At 50.1% G+C, this 19084-nt stretch overlaps 2 protein-coding genes across 4 annotated transcripts in view; one reads left to right on the top strand and one right to left on the bottom strand.

Annotated features, from left to right (window-relative positions):
* Window positions 1-1363, top strand: part of LOC110469665 (rho GTPase-activating protein 7) — a 47907-nt gene extending 46544 nt beyond the window's left edge. The window contains exon 11 of the mRNA XM_031506002.2: window positions 1281-1363. Coding sequence (XP_031361862.2) covers window positions 1281-1319 — 39 coding nt within the window. The 3' untranslated portion in view covers window positions 1320-1363. The remainder of the gene's footprint in view (window positions 1-1280) is intronic.
* A 265-nt stretch (window positions 1364-1628) lies between these two features.
* On the bottom strand, window positions 1629-18365 carry RARS1 (arginyl-tRNA synthetase 1). Of its 3 annotated transcripts, XM_031506003.2 has the most exons (16): window positions 18263-18333; window positions 16313-16410; window positions 12868-13002; window positions 12177-12365; window positions 8837-8948; window positions 7746-7846; window positions 7221-7342; window positions 6779-6899; window positions 6373-6502; window positions 5942-6046; window positions 4925-5103; window positions 4473-4582; window positions 3804-3936; window positions 2955-3127; window positions 2119-2366; window positions 1629-1776 (listed from the first exon to the last, which is right to left on the bottom strand). In XM_031506003.2, the coding sequence occupies exons 4-16, from the start codon at window positions 12327-12329 to the stop codon at window positions 1667-1669; spliced, it is 1797 nt and encodes a 598-aa protein (XP_031361863.1). In that variant the 5' UTR covers window positions 12330-12365; window positions 12868-13002; window positions 16313-16410; window positions 18263-18333; the 3' UTR covers window positions 1629-1666. The 3 variants fall into 3 exon arrangements, with proteins under 3 accessions (XP_031361863.1, XP_021384296.1, XP_021384297.1); XM_021528621.2 differs by lacking the exon at window positions 16313-16410 and having other exon boundaries at window positions 18263-18365; XM_021528622.2 differs by lacking the exon at window positions 16313-16410 and having other exon boundaries at window positions 3804-3909; window positions 18263-18365.
* Between the last annotated feature and the right edge of the window lie 719 nt (window positions 18366-19084).

Raw genomic sequence — 19084 nt, 5'->3', positions numbered from 1 at the left:
CCAGGACAGCTGAGCTTCCCAGGGGTCTGATCATGGCATCAGTCTCTAGCCCAGACAGGGCTCCTAAGTGCCCCTCTCACCCCCAGCCCAACCATGGGCCCCTGTTTCCCCAGCAGTGGGCTGAACCCCTCTGCCCAGCTCTGAGGTCCCTTGGGTGCCCTGACACCACTCCTGCCCTGTACCCTCTGGTCTGCCCTGGCAGCCCTGTTCTGGCTGCATGGCCCATGGAATAGCCCCATGGAACGCTGAGCTACCCATGGACACTCCACACACCCCTGCTATGACCACTGCTGACTCCAGCCCTGAGCTGTGGGGCTGCCCCTCACCCTGGGGTGCTGGGTCCTGCTGGTGTGACCCCCTCCCTGCCAGGGTAGGCACTGGGTGCTGAGACTCGGGGACTGCCTGGAGAGGGCTGTCCCCCTTCTGCTGGAGGCCACAGCTCAGTGTGGCAGCCCCTGCCACGCCTGTGCCTGGAGGAACACCCAGGTCTGCTGCTCTGGACCTGGACTGGTCACTGTGGCCACCACTGGACCACGGCCAACGCTGCCTCTGCCACTGAAGCTGAGCAGGACTCGGCGTCAGCACTGCCAGCCCAGGTAGGGCGGGAGGGGCCCTGGCTGGCCAGGCTGTGCCCCGGCCCCAGGGGCAGGGAGAGCTCCAGGGCACGGGTGTGGGTGCAGTGGGGACAGGGAGCACAGGTCTGTGACACGGCTGTCACCCTGCTGTCACTGTGGCACCAGCGCCAGGCCTGCTGGGTTTGTGGGCAGTGCTCAGTCACCAGGAGAGTGCATTTGCACAGGTCTGCACCTGCTGAAGTGCCAGCTGCTGCCCACCACATGAGGTGCTGGACACTGACCAGCTGTGAGAGCTGAGCCTTCCCCAGTGCTCTGGACATGGAAGAATCTGATACAGATCTCTTATCTTTATATATACATATATATATACACAAACATATGTACATACATGTATACACATGCATATGTCGGTGAGCACCTGCATCAATGCAACACCTTTTGTCCAGTGGTACCACAGCTGCATTTTTGTAATGCTTTAGGACTCTGGAAGATTTTTAGGAGAGCCTCCAGCAAACCCAAAGGCAAAGGCAGGAGCTGTGGCTCCTTGTAGTTGCCCACGATTGATATGCACTGCACAAAGAGGTTTGCAACTCTGTAGGGATTCAAAACATTGCTGCTGAGGGGAAAGGCATTTCCCTTGTGTTTTCTTCAGAGGGAATGTAGTTTAACTGATCTGCTCCTCCCCTGGGCTTCCTGCTCCTCCAGGTAAAACTGCTTCCTGCCTCCCCGCACCATCACAGATGACATCAAAGGCTGGGTGACCTGCTCATACCTGGCACCTAAGGTAAAGTAGATGGAAGGAGTATGGATCACAGTATTGTTGGTTCTGGGAGTGTGGGTGGGTGGAGGGTTTCCTGGAGGTACCTCTGGGTGTTCTGAGTTCATGGCTTTGGCTCCTGCACTGAGAACTGCTCTGAGCTGTGCTCACAGCCATTGTCTGCCTCTGTCTCTGCAGCTGCTGAAGCCACACTCCTTTTCTCTCCTTTTCCCTCCCCGCTTTGCTTTTTTTTCCCCTTACCACAACCCCACTCCAAGAGACAAGAGACAACTCCAATTGTTTAGTCCCTTTATTGTCATTCCACAGGGAACTGCTACATCCTCTGCACAGGCTTAATCCCCAGGATGTCGAATCCTTTGGCCATGACGGTGGCAGTGGCTTCGCACAGCAGCAGCCTCCACATGTTCACTTTCACAATTTGGCCTGGAAAACACAGACAGAGGAGCTGGAGTAGCTGCTCAGAACAGTATCTTCCCCAGGGGAAGCCCCTCCAGCCAAAACCAGGCTCTGGACTTCCACATGGAATCCTTCCTGCTCTCCCCAAGCCAGGCAGAGTGACCACCTCCCCTGTTTCCAGGTGCCTGGCTGCTCCCACCCCTACTCAACCTTCCTGCTCAGTCATAACACAGGCTCTGCCAGTCTCTGCCAATCCTCCCACATGGACACAGTAGTGTGACAACAGCCTTTCCAAGACAGGGAAATGGAGATGGATGTAACCACAGGATGTGACACAGGCACACTCAGCACCCCATGGCCAACACTCACCAGTCTGCCTGTCCTTCTCAACGCAGTAGCAGCTGTCGTAGAACTCAGTGAAGGTGGTGGCCAGCTCATACAGGTAGTCACAGAGTGTGTGCAATAACAAGTCCTCCAGGATCTTCTGCAGTATCTCAGGAAACCTCAGGATGCACTTGCCCAATTTCCACTCCTTCTCATGGTCAAGGACAAGCACCTCCTCCCTGGCTGCCTTCTGCAGCATCTGCTCATCGATGTTGGCCAGGCGAGCAATTGCCCTGGAACGGTACAAACCAGAATCTGCTTGTGAGGGTGCCACTGCCCAGCCTGCCCAGGGCCAGCCTGGTCACCTGTCTGGCCTGGTCAGGGCTGGTGGCCTCCCTTGCCCAGTCCTGGGTGACCAGGCCAAAGAGGACAGTCAGCCCTTGATCCAGGAGGGCACTGCAGAGGAACAGGGAGGGATGGGCTCTGGGCACCTGCATCAGCAATGACAGCTGATACTTCCAAGCAAACCAAGGCTCAGCATGCCAGAAAAACTGATGTGTGGCAATATGCGAGCTGAGCAGCTGCTGGAACACAGATGCATCCTTTTCCAACCACCTAAATCCTCTGCTTACCAGGAGCTGCCACAGTTCCCTCCCTGGGCTGTATGTCACACAGAGGAGCCGTTTCAGTTGGCACTGGACACACAGTGTGCAGGGACAAATGAAATCTTGTCTGTGATGCATACCAGTGTAGCTGGCTTCTCTTACCAAACACTCCCAACAGCACTGATGTGACTGTCACCCCTTTGCCCACATGTCCCTTTGTGACCCAGATGCAGAGAGCACCAGCACCAACTCCTGCAGCCACAGCACCCCACGCACCTGATCCGTGTGAAGGCATAGAGCAGATAGGCAGCTGTGTTCCCTCGGTCATCCAGCATCTTGTCAAAGGAGAACACGTAATCATTGAGTCTGTTGTGGGACAGATCTGCATATTTAATGCATCCAAAAGCCACCGACGTCTGGGCAGCTTTCAGCTCTTCTGGTGTCAGGACCTGGTGCAATTTCCAAACAGGCAACAGTCAAGAGGAAGAATGAAGCACAGTGACAGCCCTGGCCTCAGCAGGGCTCAGGAGGAGAGCCCAGGCTGCTGAGAGGATTTACCCACCTGGTGCTCAGTTCACACACACCTCTCTGCTTCAGGGCACCAGACAATCCCACACCGACCCCTCACTTCTGCAATCCACTGGCACCACAGCCCTGCCCAGGTTAGGGCTGACCCCCTCTTCTGACAGCCCACAGGACCTCTGTGCCCCACAACCTGCCACGTGCTCTGCTCCTGCTTCTTCATGTACACAGAATAAATGTTGGTCCTCTTACCCTTATGGAACATTTTGGTCAATCCAAACACTTACAAACCCCTCTCTGCTGGAACAGTGGCAGCAGGGCAAAGCACTTTGTGCCTGACTCCTGTTTTTTTTCCCTTGCTTCCTCATGTTCCTGTTTAAAAATGGACTTTTCACTTTCACCCTACACTACCCTTCCCAATTCCACTGCCTCACACTGTGCTTGGACAGAGTTTGGTCCTTCTGTCACATTCCATGTTCCACACTATCCAGTTCTCTGCAGGCAGCAAGACAGACAGAAATCTCATTAAGAAATGCAGAGGCCCTAAGTCTGTGAACACATCTGGGAAGCTCTCAGGAAAGACAAGCAATTTGTCACAACTACCTTGTCCCGTTCCTTGTCTTTCAGCTTGTCCATGGCTCGTTTCAGTCCTTCCTCCAGCAGGTCTATGAGACGCACCGTGTCCCCTGAACGAGTTTTGAACTTCTTCCTGAAAACACACAGCCAAAATGACCACCTGCAAAAAGGTAAAACATTTCCACCCTCTGCCTAGTGCCCAGCAAGCTTAGGAAAAAAGCACATGGCAAATCCTTTTGTATTAAAGGAATTGCCACCACATGGACAGCTCCAAAACTAAGACAGCACCCGCAGCGTGGGCAGCAGGAATGGCCAGGAAGGATTCAACAGTCAGAACTGTCCAGTTCCAAACATCAAGCTGCACACAATACCAGTACCAGACTTTTCCCAACTTTTGTTTCATCTACCATGAAGGAGGTAGAAAGTGATGAAAATCATGGCCTTTACCACTGCCATCTCCCAGTACCACATGAACTTCCAGCAGCCAATCCAAGTGCCCCTTGCCAAATACCAGGCAGCAGGAGCCAAGCTTGAGAGGGAACATGACCACAGCAGCAGTGACTGTGTGACTGTGTGGATCAAGGACAATGACAGTTACAGGTAACAGCACAGGAACCAGTCCTTTCTTTTGGGGTTTTCTTGGTGTGCCACATAAATACTTGTCAACGAATGAGAGCAGTACACCCAGACACTTACTTGTCTTCTCCCAGCACCACTCCAAAGGCAGCATGGGCCACTCTGGTGACTTTGGGATCATACCAGCCAATCATCTGTCCAGCTGCAAATACTGTTTGGAGATGCACAGACTGCAAGAAAATAAAACACCAACAACTGGTTCTCAATCCACTCCTCCAGGTGCAGTTTCTTCATAGCTTTATCCTAGTCACAATGATGCTCTCACAGTAAGACCTAAAGTATTTCCAGTTCCACAGACAAATTATGCTTTCAGAAATTCAACCTTTCCAAGAGTTTTCCAGCTCTACAGAAGCAGCAACTAGCAAATTCCCATCACTGCTCAGATAAGGAGTAAATACACCAATCACGCTGAAGACCCTGTGGTGTTCTGCCTGTGTTACTGCTGCATCCATCACTTCACACACTTTGTGCTGACCAGCACCAACAGTTACAGCAGAGGGTGCTGAACTCACCTGGCCACTGTCAACAACGTAGATAAGGATGTCACCCTTCTCTTCACACAGCCTGTGCTTCAGAGCAGCCAGGTCTGACGTGTCATACGTGAAACCTCCGTCTGATTTCATGATGGTCAGTGGGACAGGGAAACCCGGGACGAACACGACCTTCCGGCCATCATCAACCTGCACAAATCCTGACAAAGCAAGAAAAACCTCTGTGTTGAATCACACCAGGGAGGTTCTGGGCCAGCAGCAATACCTCCCCTCCCTGATGCTACCAAGAAGAAAAGGCCACACACTCACATAATCAAAAATATGAAAAGGCCTACATGAGAACTACCTTGTCAACACAAGTCCCATTCTGTACAGCACTTCCAGAACTAAACAGATCTGCACAAATGTGGCCTTATCAGGAAAGACCTAATTTAAAAACTCCCATCACTTGCATCCAGATCTGCCTGTACAGCCACAACCCCATCACAAAATACAGCATTGAAGACAACACAAACTCTACAGAGGACTCTGCACAGAGTCTTTCTGAGGTAAGACCGTCAGAATACTTCAGATGGCGAGACTCAGGAACTGCAAAATCCAGACAAGAACACATAAAACCAGAGTCTTCTTATGCTGCATTTGGCTTCTTGCCAGTTTCAAAGACAACATGATCCAAAAATCCCACTGTCTTCACAGAGATTTCTCAAAGTTCCCATACAGTCACAACACTAAGACTGGAAAGTCTGTCATATATTACTCCTTGACTGTTTACTCAGAATATAATAAATTCCAGTAGTACCCTGTGCTACTGCCTACAAATGTCACAGACAAACTGCTTTTGATGTCAGCAAGAAAGAATCAGGCTTTCTGGAATGAGGAAAAGCCACAAAATACCCCCCTGGGAAACGTGGCTGAGAAAAAAAGCAAATGTGGGGAAGATGCAACTTGAAAGCATCAGCCCTAAGCCCTGCTGAGTAGGATTGAGGCTACCATGCTCATACAGCTGCAGAACTTCTGACCCGAGACCAAAAGCCTCACCTTTATCTTCAAATTCTTTCACAATGTCTTTCATCATCTCATGGTAGAAGGACTCCCCTCTCTCTATGAGTGTGATGTCCAAACAGTTGTAGATTTTCTGGAATTCTTGAGAGAAACAGAACATAATACTTACATTAAAGGCACACAGTGGGAACCAGTGGCATGTTTAGCAGTGGCTACAGCAGGGTTGAAAAAGCATTATCCATTTCTTGGTCAAGGCATCAGGCTAGGACTCAGGAGACAAAAGATTGAGCTGAAAGTCTCCACTTAAGACAGCCCAGTGCTTTGGTTGTACTGCTTTTTTGCTTTCAGCTTCTCTTAGCAGTGTGGCAGTGATTTTCAAGGGAAAACAGAGGGTGTGCTCAGACATAAAGTGAGGAAAGCCACACTGTTCTACAGCTGAGACATGATTCCAGATGTGGCCAAGTCACCTCTGCGTGACACGTCACAGATGAGATTCCAGGCTTTAATGAAATCGGGGTTTTTGCTCTGCAGCAGCACCACACATTGGTAAGCTCTCTTCTTAAATTCCTCCTCTGTGTCAAACCTCTGCTTGGATTCCTGCAGGGAAACACATGGAAAAGCACTGCTTTCTCCCCTGAAACAAACCACCACTCCTAACAGGCTCTCCAAGTATGCCCATCTCAAGACAGAAAGGCTGTGTGCTTACAAAGGCCTTTGATCATGCCCCATACAGACAGTTCAATACCAGATGTCACAATTCATCACCTCGTGGCTGGTTATCACAGTAATCTACTAACAGTGACTTAATTCTTTCATTTATCCAAAATTACGTTGCAATTTGTAAAGCTTCTCAATCTGCTTTGCTACACATACCTTGTAAAAAGCTTGGAGATCCCCAATGGGAGGAGAAACACTTAAGTAATCTGGAAATTTGTCCTGGAGGTGAGCAATGAGCATTCCAAACTGGGTGCCCCAATCTCCTAAATGGTTCAACCTTGGAGCAATTGAAGAGGACAATAATAATAATCTCTTAAACATATGCTTTAAGATACACACATTTTTAAAATATATATTCTAAAAGAAACACATATAATACCAGAAGCCCAGCCCAGGCAAGCTCCCCAGTTTCACTGCACTGAAGCTGCTGCCCACCTTGATTCCTAACCTCGCTACATTTGTTCAGCTTAGAATCTACTACCCATAAAGGGTTATTTGCTATGTGCTTATAAACTCAGGCCAATACAGAGCAGAACAGGGAGACAAGGACTGTGCAAACAGCCCAGCAAGCCCACCACAGCCAGCCACTGAGCCTCACCTCAGAACATCATAGCCCACGAACTCGAAGAGCCGGCACATGCTCTCCCCGATGATGGTAGAGCGCAGGTGCCCAACGTGCATCTCCTTTGCAATGTTGGGGGAGGAAAAATCCACCACCACCTTGGGCACAGAACCAAAGGAACACATGAATAAAAGGCTGTTACCACACCTCGTGTGTTTGATCTGGGTTTTGTTAGGGGGAGGAGTGGGAACGAGAATCACCCCTGCTGACCCTCAGCAGGAACATCAGAGCGAGTGCTGCTGCAGCCCAGCTGAGGGTCAGGGATCACTCCCAGACTGACCTGGGCACATCCCCCACCCCCAGGGGGACTGCCAGAGTCCCTCAGCCACCAGAGACCACAGCAAAAACAAATGACCTACCCCATGGCCCCTGGTTCCTATGCCACATCCCACATACTCTGACATGGACATCTGTTCAGTACATCCCTTCAGGGGGGAATTTCAAAGATACTGTCCAGAACATCTCCCCTGTAGCAAGATGGCTGTGTGCTTATTGCTGTACCTTTTTCCTTTTGCCAATAGCTGGTGGTTGAACTCCATTGATCAATAAACTGCTCAGCTGCTTCGATACGAAATCCTTTCTCAAGTGGACATTGATAAAACCTTTGCAGGAAAAAAACAGCAGTGAGTGCTGCGGCTGCAGAAGTGCCTCAGAGCAGTTTTTGTTCCCTTCCCCCCTGGATTTCTGTTTTCATGCAGCAAGCAAAAGAGCACATGAAGTCAGCTTATCAAAATATTTTTTTTGTCACAGGGGAGCAAAGTTGTCACTTGAAGGCAATTTCTGTTCCCAGATTTAGAAGAGTCTGTTCACATCACTGTAGCCTTTACTGCAGGAGTCAGATGCTGCAAGCTACACCATTGACATAACTCCTTTTTGTATACAGTCACTCAACAATCAATTTATAGAAACAATTTTTTGTGAGAAAAAAAAATAATTTGGTTTCCAGAATGCAAAACCAAATCCTGCTTTATAATTTTAAAAAATTAATATCCTAAAACATATAGTTTCATCTGGGATAATTTATGCTCATGGTAAGACACGTCTGTCTTACTTCTCCTGCTTCACAGAGCCAATGAACAAGCCCTAGCCCTAAAAGGGCTGTGCCATGGGATTTTTGTGTTTATGCTGAAGCCCTAAGGAATAGGAGCCCTTGTATTTTTCCCTGGGACAAAACAAATGCAGCAATTAATAACCTCCATGCTACTCCAGCTTCTCAGTTTTGAGAGGACAAGGTCTCCTCACCATGCAAGCAACAGCGAGAAGGGCTGTCCATTTTTGCTGTGATTTCATGACTGTGGCTTGATCCCCATCACCAATATTGAAAGAGGAAAAGCTGCTCCCTTAAGGATCAGTGGAAAAATTGCTAATTAAAGGGCTCATGATCATACCTGCCAATTCTAATACAGAAGTAGATTTTCTGCTGCTGGACAGTCTGAGTGCTACAAAGCTCACCAAGACAGAAGAAGCTAATTCACTATGAAACTGCAGTTTTAAAACATAAAACAGTAGAACTCAACTCAGCTTCTCTCTCAAAATATAAGTGCCCCTTTTGCTTTGAGATATACAAAGTGTGTAAAATGGAACTATCTTACCAGGACCAGCAATTTCGACCTTCTCAATGCACTCATTGGCAGGAATACTTTTTACTATTTTCTCCGCGATTTCTCGTGGGCTAACCTTCTGTTCCCTGGTTTTGAGCAGTATCTGGAACACAACAAAGATCAGGTAAAATTCAGTCCTCTGAAGCATTCCAGAGGGCAAAACAGAGAGCACAGGTACTGAAGCACTGAAACATCCTCATGGTCCTTCAGCTTCATAATGCAGAGATACACACAAAGAGAAACACCTCTAGCAAATTTTACAGATTAGATCAGTTCTCCCCAGTACAAGCCTGACTGGACCCAACACGTTCACCTCCTTCTGCTCAGAGGAGTCTCTATGTCAGAAGAAAATCTCACAGACTATTTTTCAAAACCTGCTAAGCGGTTTGGCAAATTTGTATTTTTCTAAGCTAGTAAAACAGACAAACCCTTTAAAAATCAACATAGCTGGCACAGTCCTTCAGTGCTTCACAATCCTGTTGATCAGTCTCGTGGGTGTCCTCAGCTCTGCCAGCATTCACATTTGAAGCTCTGAACTGTGCCTCCAGCAGATGCTGAGTGTGGTTTCAGAGCAGGTCTGTTTATTTATGATTAAACACAACCAAAGCAAACTGCCTTCAGTCCTGTCTTAGTCTCAAACTTAATAAATAAATAAGTGAATAGATTAATAAGTGAATAAATAAATAAAATCCAACAACCCAAGGAAACAAAGATAATCCCAACAGTACTCAATTTTCTTCAAAGAGCATCAGAAAAACTGCTGTTAAAGTAGCTCTCCTTTTCCTTGGAGACATGAGCAGCCCACTGTGAGGAACTCAAAGAACAGGACACAAGTTTACATACAATGATAGTATCAGAGTGGTTTGAGTTGGAACAGAACTTTGAAGATCACCTAGTCCAACTACACAACTTCCCTGTCCATTCCCAAACCATCTCCTCACACAGCTTTATGCAAATCTTACAAAAACACCCTTTAGGAGGATTCTGTTAGCTAGCCCAACCCATCCCTTGCAAAACACTACATTCACATTTGTATAAAATTACCACAAGTATTTGTTTCTGAGCATATGATTTTCCAGTATTATTGTGATGTGTTTGAAAACAAGTCCACTGAGGCCACAGAGATGATATATCTTTTTGTCAACTCAGAATTTACATTCACTGCTTTTATTTGCTGCTTTTATTTGCTAATTTACTGTCTGCTCTAAAATGTATTTCTACTAAAGTTTCAGTTTTCTGGTTAACCTGTCATACACAGGATTTTTACATGACAGTAAAGGCTTAAAAAGGGCAAAAGAAAAGCAAACCTCAGTAGCTTTAGTGTTACCCAAAGTGTAAACTACAGGAAAAAATAAATGCAAACCCAGATTATGGGCACGTTTCACCAGATTACAGGCATGTTATGTGAACCATTCCAGAAATGGTCACCACACTCCTGTTGGAGCTCCTGGCTGAAATCCCAAGCATTAATATGCTAATGAGCTCCCAGGAAAACAACAGGCATTTGTGAGGGTCCTTTCCACATCAGTGAGCCTGCAGGGAGAGGCTGCTGCCTGGCACGTACCAGTGCTGCCCCAGTCAGGGCACTTCCCACTCTGCTGGCAGTCCCAGTGACCCTACCCGTGTTCCAGCTCTGCCCAGGGGACACCCTGGGAAGGCCTGCACCACAGCCAAGCTCCTAAAACAGGCTGACAGAAAGTCCCCAAGCTGCTCTCATCCCCTGGCTCTGCCATGCTGACACACTGCATGTGTGAGCACAGCCGAACTCCAGCCAGTGCACAGCCTGCCTGCCCAGGGAACAAACCCCACAGCCAAGCCCAGCACTAGGAACCCTTTTCAGCACCACAGCTGACAAGCTGGAACTCCAAACCCTGGCAGAAGGGGACTGTTCAGACACTGCTGTGTGAACCACGTCGGTGCTGGGAAGCCTGGCCTGCTCGAGAATCCCAGCCGCGACTTAATTGGGGTAACGCGGCGGTCAGAGGAGTGGCAGCGCCCTGAATCCCTGTCAGCGCAGTCACCCCGGGCAGCAGCACAGTGACAGGATGCTAATGAGACCGAGGGGACACACGGGCCCTGGGAGGGCAGTTCTGCCTGGCACTGCAGCCCAGAGCCTGCTGCCTGGCACGTATCGTACCCCTGCTGCCCCAGGCACGCTCACTGCACGGGGACAACCTGGCACAGCAGAGCTCCACGAGTGGCAGTGCAAGTTCAGCATCAAAACTGCCACTCTAATGGGTTAATAAGGGTGAGCTGACAATAGAAGGTGTAAAAAAAGGAGTTGTTTCTGTTCAGATTGCCAAATAAAAGATCTGTAATTACAAAGTGTCTACTTAGTCACCCACAGGCATCACTGAAAGTTAGGGCACTTCAGCACCTAAGCTAGAACACACTACCTTCCTTCTCCCACACCTCCTGGGTTTACTTCAGCACAGTCCCAGCCCACTGAGAAGGCTGAGCAACTGCTGAAGTGTCTCTGATTCTATTTGTGTCCTCTTTGGTCAAACTCCCTGTACCCAGGGAACTTACAAGAGATGTTAAACAAAGGACTGAGCCAAAGGAGTATGAAGGGCAGTGCCTGAGCAGCAATCCACACCTGGCTGGGCTCTGAGAAGGAGCTTCCTGAGCACACCCAGGCCTGACAATGCTCAGTGCCTTCTGGCTGGAGCTCAGAGAGGGCAGTTTGGGATGTAAGACACAGGGATTCAAACCCAACAGAGCACACAGGGCAGCACCAGGGCCCCTCTGCTCTGCCATGTGTGTCTGAGAGAAGGAGGAACCCACAGCAATGGGAAGTGTGAGCCAAGAAGGAAAACTGGAGATGCCCCTTTGTCACCTGCCATGTGAGAAGGGGGTATGTGCACACAAATGTGTCGGGATATTACACTTTCCTGTAACTAAAGAGCAGTTAGAGATATGCAGGTGTTTCTCAACATTTTGCAATTCCCCAGAATTGTGATTTATTGTTTGCTGTTTTCAGTTCCAAATATACAACTCACTAATTGGTAGTTAATTGCACATCATTAGTAAATCGATGCAGCACTTAAATCCTGATTTAATTTAGATCCCATGAACCGAGCAGTTTTTCTGTGCCACAGACATTAACTCTCTCATACCAGGCACCTGAACAGAGGTTTAAAGGCCAGCTCTGTAAAGGCCAATGCTTCCCTTAAAATGCCATTCCATACTCACTCAATTCTCAGCCCAGATGCTTGCAGCAAGCCCAGAAAAAGTTCCATACTGCAACTCTCACTGTGCTGTCTATCCCTTGGCTTCCAACAGACAACATCCCCATTTTTGCTTCTTTCTTGAGACTGTTTATATCATTTACCTGTGATATGCCCATGGCACTGTTACACTGGTAGTCCCCAAATTTGGGCTGCTGACTTGGTGTCACCACCAGAGGAGGGTTTTCTAAGTCTGGGTAGGCAGCCTGAATGGCAGCTCCAAAGATCTCCTGGAGACAGCTGTTGATATTAATCATGCTTTTGGTTGATTTGCTTCTTTCCTCTTGAAGGCTCTAAAAAAAGAAAACCAAAATCCAGAAGGCTTAATTCACAACATCTGAGGAGCTGTTACATCCCACTTGTCTCCTTGGCTGCCTCGCAAAGCACAGCTGACAGATCTGGCTGACACCTCCAGGCACAGGAGCAATGCATACAACATTAAAATCACATGATCCTCCTGCAGAACCTCCCAGCACAAACCTTCCCCTGACTGCAGGGCTGCATTACTTCTCACACCTGTGCTGGTGAGCCTGGGACACACCTCAGCTGGGCCACCTGGCTGAAAACTGCCCCAGACATGACCATGTGGGCTCACTGACCTACTGACACCTTCCATAAAACAGGTTTCTGTTTAAGGAACCAAGAAATATCTGATGTGCCACCAATTAAGGTGTCAGAATGCAGAGCAAGCATGCTGTCACACATCAGAACTGTAACAAACTCACACTATTTATTTAGCTTGTCCTAATGACAACAAAAACCACAAGATACAGCAATGATATTTTATCTCCTTACCTTCTTAAGGAAGTTTAACCGATACTTGAGTTTTGCGTTTTCGTCTCGCAGCCCTTCCAAACTCGGGGAGACTCCCAAGCACCCAAAGTTCTTCAGACGCTCAATTTCTGCAGTTAACAACTTGATCTCGTTTTCCTGAAAAGAAAATTGAGCTGTCACACAGTAATTCCTGGAGAGGGGACAGGAGGTGAGGAGCTGCAAGATCTCAGGCACCGTGTAAAGGTAACAGAACAGTGACATGTAGGCTGAATAATTCCAAACAATTAATACTTGAAGATTGTTTCTACTTGTGTGAAAAACAAGGATTCTGAAACACTCTTTAAAAAAGGCAGTGAGAAAATAGTCTCACTAATATCAAGACAGAAGTACAAGAAAGACAACAGGACATGCTAATGAGGTATTCTCCAATAAGCACTTTCTCCAGCTTTTTAAACAAAGATATCAAATGTTTTGACTCAAAATTTCCTTAAGCTTCCTTTAGCCTGTTTCATCATCTCAGAAGCCACAGCTTCAGAGGAAACCATGACTACTACACAATCCCAGCAAGCTCAAACCCCACCTAGAGACAGGAATGCCAGAAGTAGTGTGCTGCTCCACAGGGGCATTTCGGCAGGGTGCACTCACTTCCACCTGGCCACACAACCTTTCCTGCCCTGTCCAGGAAGGAAATGTATGTCTTCTCCCTTAAAAATAACACAAGGCATTCAGGAGCATTGGCAATTTCAGGAGGGCCTCTATGTTCCAAACACACTTCCCTGTGTCCCACCAGACTTCACAGCCCCAACTCAGATAAATTTGTCAGCAGCAAAGTGGTTCAAAGATTCTTCAAGGAGCAGGAATTTTCCTCACCCTACACCCTAAAGAAACCAAATAGCTGAAGTTTTATCTCTGTTGTCTATCTCTTGTCCTCCCCATAATAGGCTTTGTGCCCTGAGCCACAAAGCTGGCTCTGACACAGAATCCTGGAGGCTACTGAGGGTCTGAGGGACTTGGTGCTGCTCTGGAGGGAGCAGTGAGCACTGCCCACCCTGGCTCATCACCCCCCTGGCTCCCTCGTCCAGGCTCTCCCCTGCCAGCCCTTCCACAGCAGGATGCAGCTCAGGCTATTATTGTAGACCACCAAACCTTATCAAAAAGGGCTCATTTACTCTGCTGCTCTTCAAACAATCAGACTATTTAATTAGGGAAAAAACTGGGCCATTGAATCTCTTGGTCTTGTATGTCCACCTGAGCAGCAGCTCCCAGGAATGCTGCTGTAACTAACTGCACATGCCCAAAAACCTAGGCTGAGGCAAAGAAATCTTAAGATTGGCCTATTTGTGGGCCAAGCTGAAAATCAGTACTTTTGAGGTCATTCTTCAGTTGTGCCTCAGTTTGTAGCACTCTTCTGTTAGAACCTCAAGGTCTCCTCTGCTACAGAGGCAAACACAATGCTGCTTCCTGCAGGTTGGATGTGAAGAAAAGGGACTTTGAGGAAATAGCCCAAACCTTTATCAAATCCTCTGGTTTGGCATTTACACAACTAAAATCACTGAACAGCACAGCTGTACCTTATAAGCAACTCACTTCAAATAGTCCAATTTCAGCTTTTCTTTTCAAAACCCAAGGCGGGTGTCCCAAAATCAGTTTTTCTCTCATTTACATACATACACAAGCCTACCCCCATAAGCAACAGCAAATAGATTTGTTTATTTTCAACTTTTCTTCCTGGCCTGATTTGGTAGCATTTCACATAATTTACAGACCCATTTGTAAAATATTCTGTGCTTCAAGTTAAAAAATAGCACAAGAGATTTCACTGTATTTTCACAGCTGTGCCACTGTAAGTTTCAGTGCAATTATTGCTATAAACACCAGAGCAGTGACATACATAACTCATCCCCCCAAGCCTAGCATGTTAAACATAAGTGCAAAGAGATCTTCAACCCTAATACCATATAATCTGTAAATTCTGTGTCCACACTGTATTATCTTCCCTCTAGTGAAGTCACCAGCTTCAGGACAGGCCTCCAAGACCCCAAGGAGAGTTCTGCATCGAAGGCAAACATTCTCCAGAACTAGAAAAACACATTCTGCTTTTGAAACTAAAATCCCTGCATGTCCAAGACAACAAACAGCTCACAAGTATTCCTCCTGCATTAAAAGATTCCCCCAAGCTATAACTGGGATATTTCAGTACCAGTGACAAGCTTTACTGAACAGGAATCTGAGCTGGCTTTTCCTACATAATCACAAACACCTTCCCAAGGGAAGACTCACAGGTGAGATGACCAGTAACCTACTGGAGCTTCTTTCCATACTGTTACACTACGAGTGAGGACAAGGAGAGAAGTTTATCCATGTGCATGGTCAGAAGCCAGAACCATAGTGCCCAGGAATCACTGACCCCTGGGCAGACAACTGGCCCAAAGAGCTCTTTTACAGGGTGACTAATCACTTGGATTTGGCCAGAAGATAAAAACCTCTAAAACACTGCCACAATTCAGCAAGTATCAAAACAGCAAATTCACAGCCCTGGCACCTGGAGGGATTTGGGATGGCCCCATTTCAGATGTGACCAAGCCCAGCCTGCCACCCCAGACTGCCACATTTGTCTCCTGTTTAGTGCTCCTCTTCTTCAGAAATTTCCAGCAGAAGTCCTTATGTTGTTACTCGAGTGTGAACTGAGAACAAAAAGTTTCACCATGGTGGCTCAGCTGCCTACCCCAGTGCTGCTGCTACCATTTCAGTCTCTCTTTTATTGTGCTCATCAACAGCTTATACAGATGATGAAATGAAGTTTTCATTCAAAAGGACCCAGCAGAAAAGCCTGAACTCAGCAAAGCTTACACTGGGTTCCAGAACTGATGGGGCTGAGATCCCAGCTGGGCTGGGACAGGAGCTTTCATCTCCAAACTGGCAATGGGTTCAAGGAATGAACCCTGTCAGGGTTCAAGGAGCATCTGCAATATGCTCTTAACAATATGGTTTAGTTTTAGGTAGTCCTGTGAGGAGTGGGGAGGTGAACTTGATGATCCATGTACTTGATGGTCCCTTCCAACCTGAGGTATGCTATCAGTCTGTGACCCCCACATTCATAACCATGTTGCTGAGCTCGCCTGGAAAAAAGGTCCTCAGATATTTACATCAGAAATGCCTGTTACCACAGGACCCTGTGGTAATCTAGCAAACATTTGTGAATGCTAGATGTTATTGAAATGACATTATGAATGCTACATTCTTCCTAAAAAACAAACTACTCTACAAAACTACAGATAAGACTTGTAACAATTCCTCTCATGGTACCATCCAAGTGAGGAAGGGAGACACTGGCAATACACCTCTGATAGAAAAAATGTGAAACTGAGAAAAGGAAGGAAAAAGCTGCTGTTTCAGGTCACAAGTGCCACCTCCTGGTTTATTCTACCTGCACTGTCTAGCACAACTTGTCAGTAAAGGGTCATACCTGATGACCACCTCATGAGGAGCTGTGGGAATTACATGAGGGCATGCTGACATCTCCAAGGACTCTGCTCAGCTGAGTACTAGAAATCTTCCCCTCACCTGTGAATACAAAAAAACTACAGCTTTTTCGAAGGACCAAAATCATCTTTACATTCTCCCTTAGCACGTAAGACTGTCTTCCAAGAACTCTACTTGAGCAGGTGGGTAACATGAAACTTGCACAGGCTTCTGTGTCTGGGTTTTAATATGACAGAGCTTTTCTCCATCAAAAGAAAAAAATCACACAGGAGAGAAAATTACCTGAGAGAGCACGGCAAAGAGAGAAGAGCACCCCTCTTCCTTCCCCTCTTTGCCTCCTGCTCAGTTTTATCTCTACTGCTACTCTGCCAAGCCCTGCTGAGCACACACTGCTTGCTCTTTGTTGGGTTATTTTCCTGCAGGCTGGATCCCCATAGGCTCCAGGGCATGCTGCAGCTGGAAACAGGGAGCATGTGGCTGGGAGTGACAGGCAGAGTGAGGCTCAGTAATTCTGCATGGCCTCCTGCAGCCTCCTGGAGCTGGAGCTGAACACTCCTGCTCTGCTTCCAGTGCCTGGAACCTGCTTATGGCCTACAGACCAAACAGCAGTGACAGCAAAAGGAGAGACACCTTGCCAGAATACCTGAGATGTCCTTCCTCTCCCAGCAGCAACAAAGGAGAAAGGAAAACTCAAAGGCAAGAAGGAGTTGCAGAGATTCAACCGCCAGCTTTATTATCTCAGTGCATGTCATGTATTTAAGTTGTGAGCAGGAAACACACCCAAAAATTGCTCAAAAGCACACAAGTATGGCAGGCAAAAACCCAAAGGCCAAGGTCCAGAAGCTGACAGCTGCTGCTCCTGAGGCAATGGGCAAAGTATGAGCAGTGACCCTGGAGGAGTCAAAGCCTTAGGACAGCCCTGGCAGCTCTATTTCCCATCACTATCCCCACTGAAAAGGCAGAGGGTTGCCACTGTCTTTTCCCAAGCTAAGCACCTTGTGCTGCAGCAAAGCTGTTCGAGGAGAACAGCGCAGGAGGCGCATCCCGCCCTGGCTGCCCGGCCAGAGCAGCCACAGCACGGCACCGGGCCGGGCACCGGGACAGGCACCGGGATAGGCACCGGGACAGGTACCGAGACAGGTACCGAGACAGGTACCGGGACAGGCACCGGGACAGGCACCGGGACAGGTAGCGGGACAGGCACCGGGATAGGCACCGGGCCGGGCACCGGGACAGGCACCGGGACAGGCACCGGGACAGGCACCGGGACAGGTAGCGGGACAGGCACCGGGACAGGCACCGGGACGGGCACCGGGCCGGGCACCGGGACAGGCACCGGGACAGGCACCGGGCCGGGCACCGGGACGGGCACCGGGACAGGCACCGGGACAGGCACCGGGACAGGCACCGGGCCGGGCACCGGGATGGGCACCGGGATGGGCACCGGGATAGGCACCGGGACAGGCACCGGGACAGGCACCGGGCCGGGTACCGGGACAGGCACCGGGCCGGGCACCGGGCCGTGCGGGGCCACTGCTCTGGGAAGCTTCTTCGGAACACTCCCGCGATCCGCCCAGGCTGTGAGACGGGGCAGCGCTGCCCTCAGCCCCGGCAGAGCCGGGAGCAGCCCGGGAGCGCCTCAGCCCTGCCCGCTCTCCGCCTTCCCTTCCCAGACCCCCGGGGCTCGCCCGCCACCTGCGCCCCGCGGAGCCCCGCGGCTGTGCCGGTCGGGGCTGTCCCGCCCGGCCCGGCCCGTGCCCGGCTGTCCCGCCCCGCCCGGCCCGTGCCCGGCTGTCCCGGCCCGCCCGGCCCGGCCCGGCTGTCCCGCCCCGCCCGGCCCGTGCCCGGCTGTCCCGCCCCGGCCCGGCCCGTGCCCGGCTGTCCCGGCCCGGCCCGGCCCGGCCCGGCTGTCCCGCCCCGCCCGGCCCCGCACCTGCCGCGCCAGCCTCGCCGCGGACTGCGCCACGCGCGCCTCCATCCTCGGGCGGCCGGAACCGGGAGCGGCGCCGCGGGAAGCGGAACGCGGCCGGAGCGGCGCGGCCGCGGCAGCAGCGCCCCCGGGCGGCGGGAGGACCCCGGCGGGACCCGGAGCGCTGCCCGGGGAGCGGGGGCGGGCACGGACACCGCGGCGTGAGGGGAACGGGGACGGGCATGGATGGGGAACGGGCAGGGGGAACGGGAACGGGCATGGATGGGGAACGGGAACGAGGAACGGGAACGGGCATGGATGGGGAACGGGAACGAGGAACGGGAACGGGCATGGATTGGGAACGGGAACGGGGAACGGGGACGGGCATGGATGGGGAACGGGCATGGGGAATGGGAATGGGCATAGATGGGGAACGGGAACGAGGAACGGGAACGGGCATGGATGGGGAACGGGAACGAGGAACGGGAACGGGCATGGATGGGGAACGGGCATGGGGAATGGGAATGGGCATGGATGGGGAACGGGAACGAGGAACGGGAACGGGCATGGATGGGGAACGGGCATGGGGAATGGGAATGGGCATGGATGGGGAAGGGGAACGAGGAACGGGAACGGGCATGGATGGGGAACGGGAACGAGGAACGGGAACGGGCATGGATGGGGAACGGGAACGAGGAACGGGAACGGGCATGGATGGGGAACGGGCATGGGGAATGGGAATGGGCATGGATGGGGAAGGGGAACGAGGAACGGGAACGGGCATGGATGGGGAACGGGCACGGGGAACGGGAATGGGCATGGATGGGGAACGGGCATGGGGAATGG

The sequence above is a fragment of the Lonchura striata genome, chromosome 15 (genome assembly GCF_046129695.1).
Source record: "Lonchura striata isolate bLonStr1 chromosome 15, bLonStr1.mat, whole genome shotgun sequence".
NCBI classification, from domain to species: Eukaryota; Metazoa; Chordata; class Aves; order Passeriformes; family Estrildidae; genus Lonchura; species Lonchura striata.
Note: the sequence above shows the minus strand (reverse complement) of the source record. Positions and strands in the feature narration are given on the sequence as shown.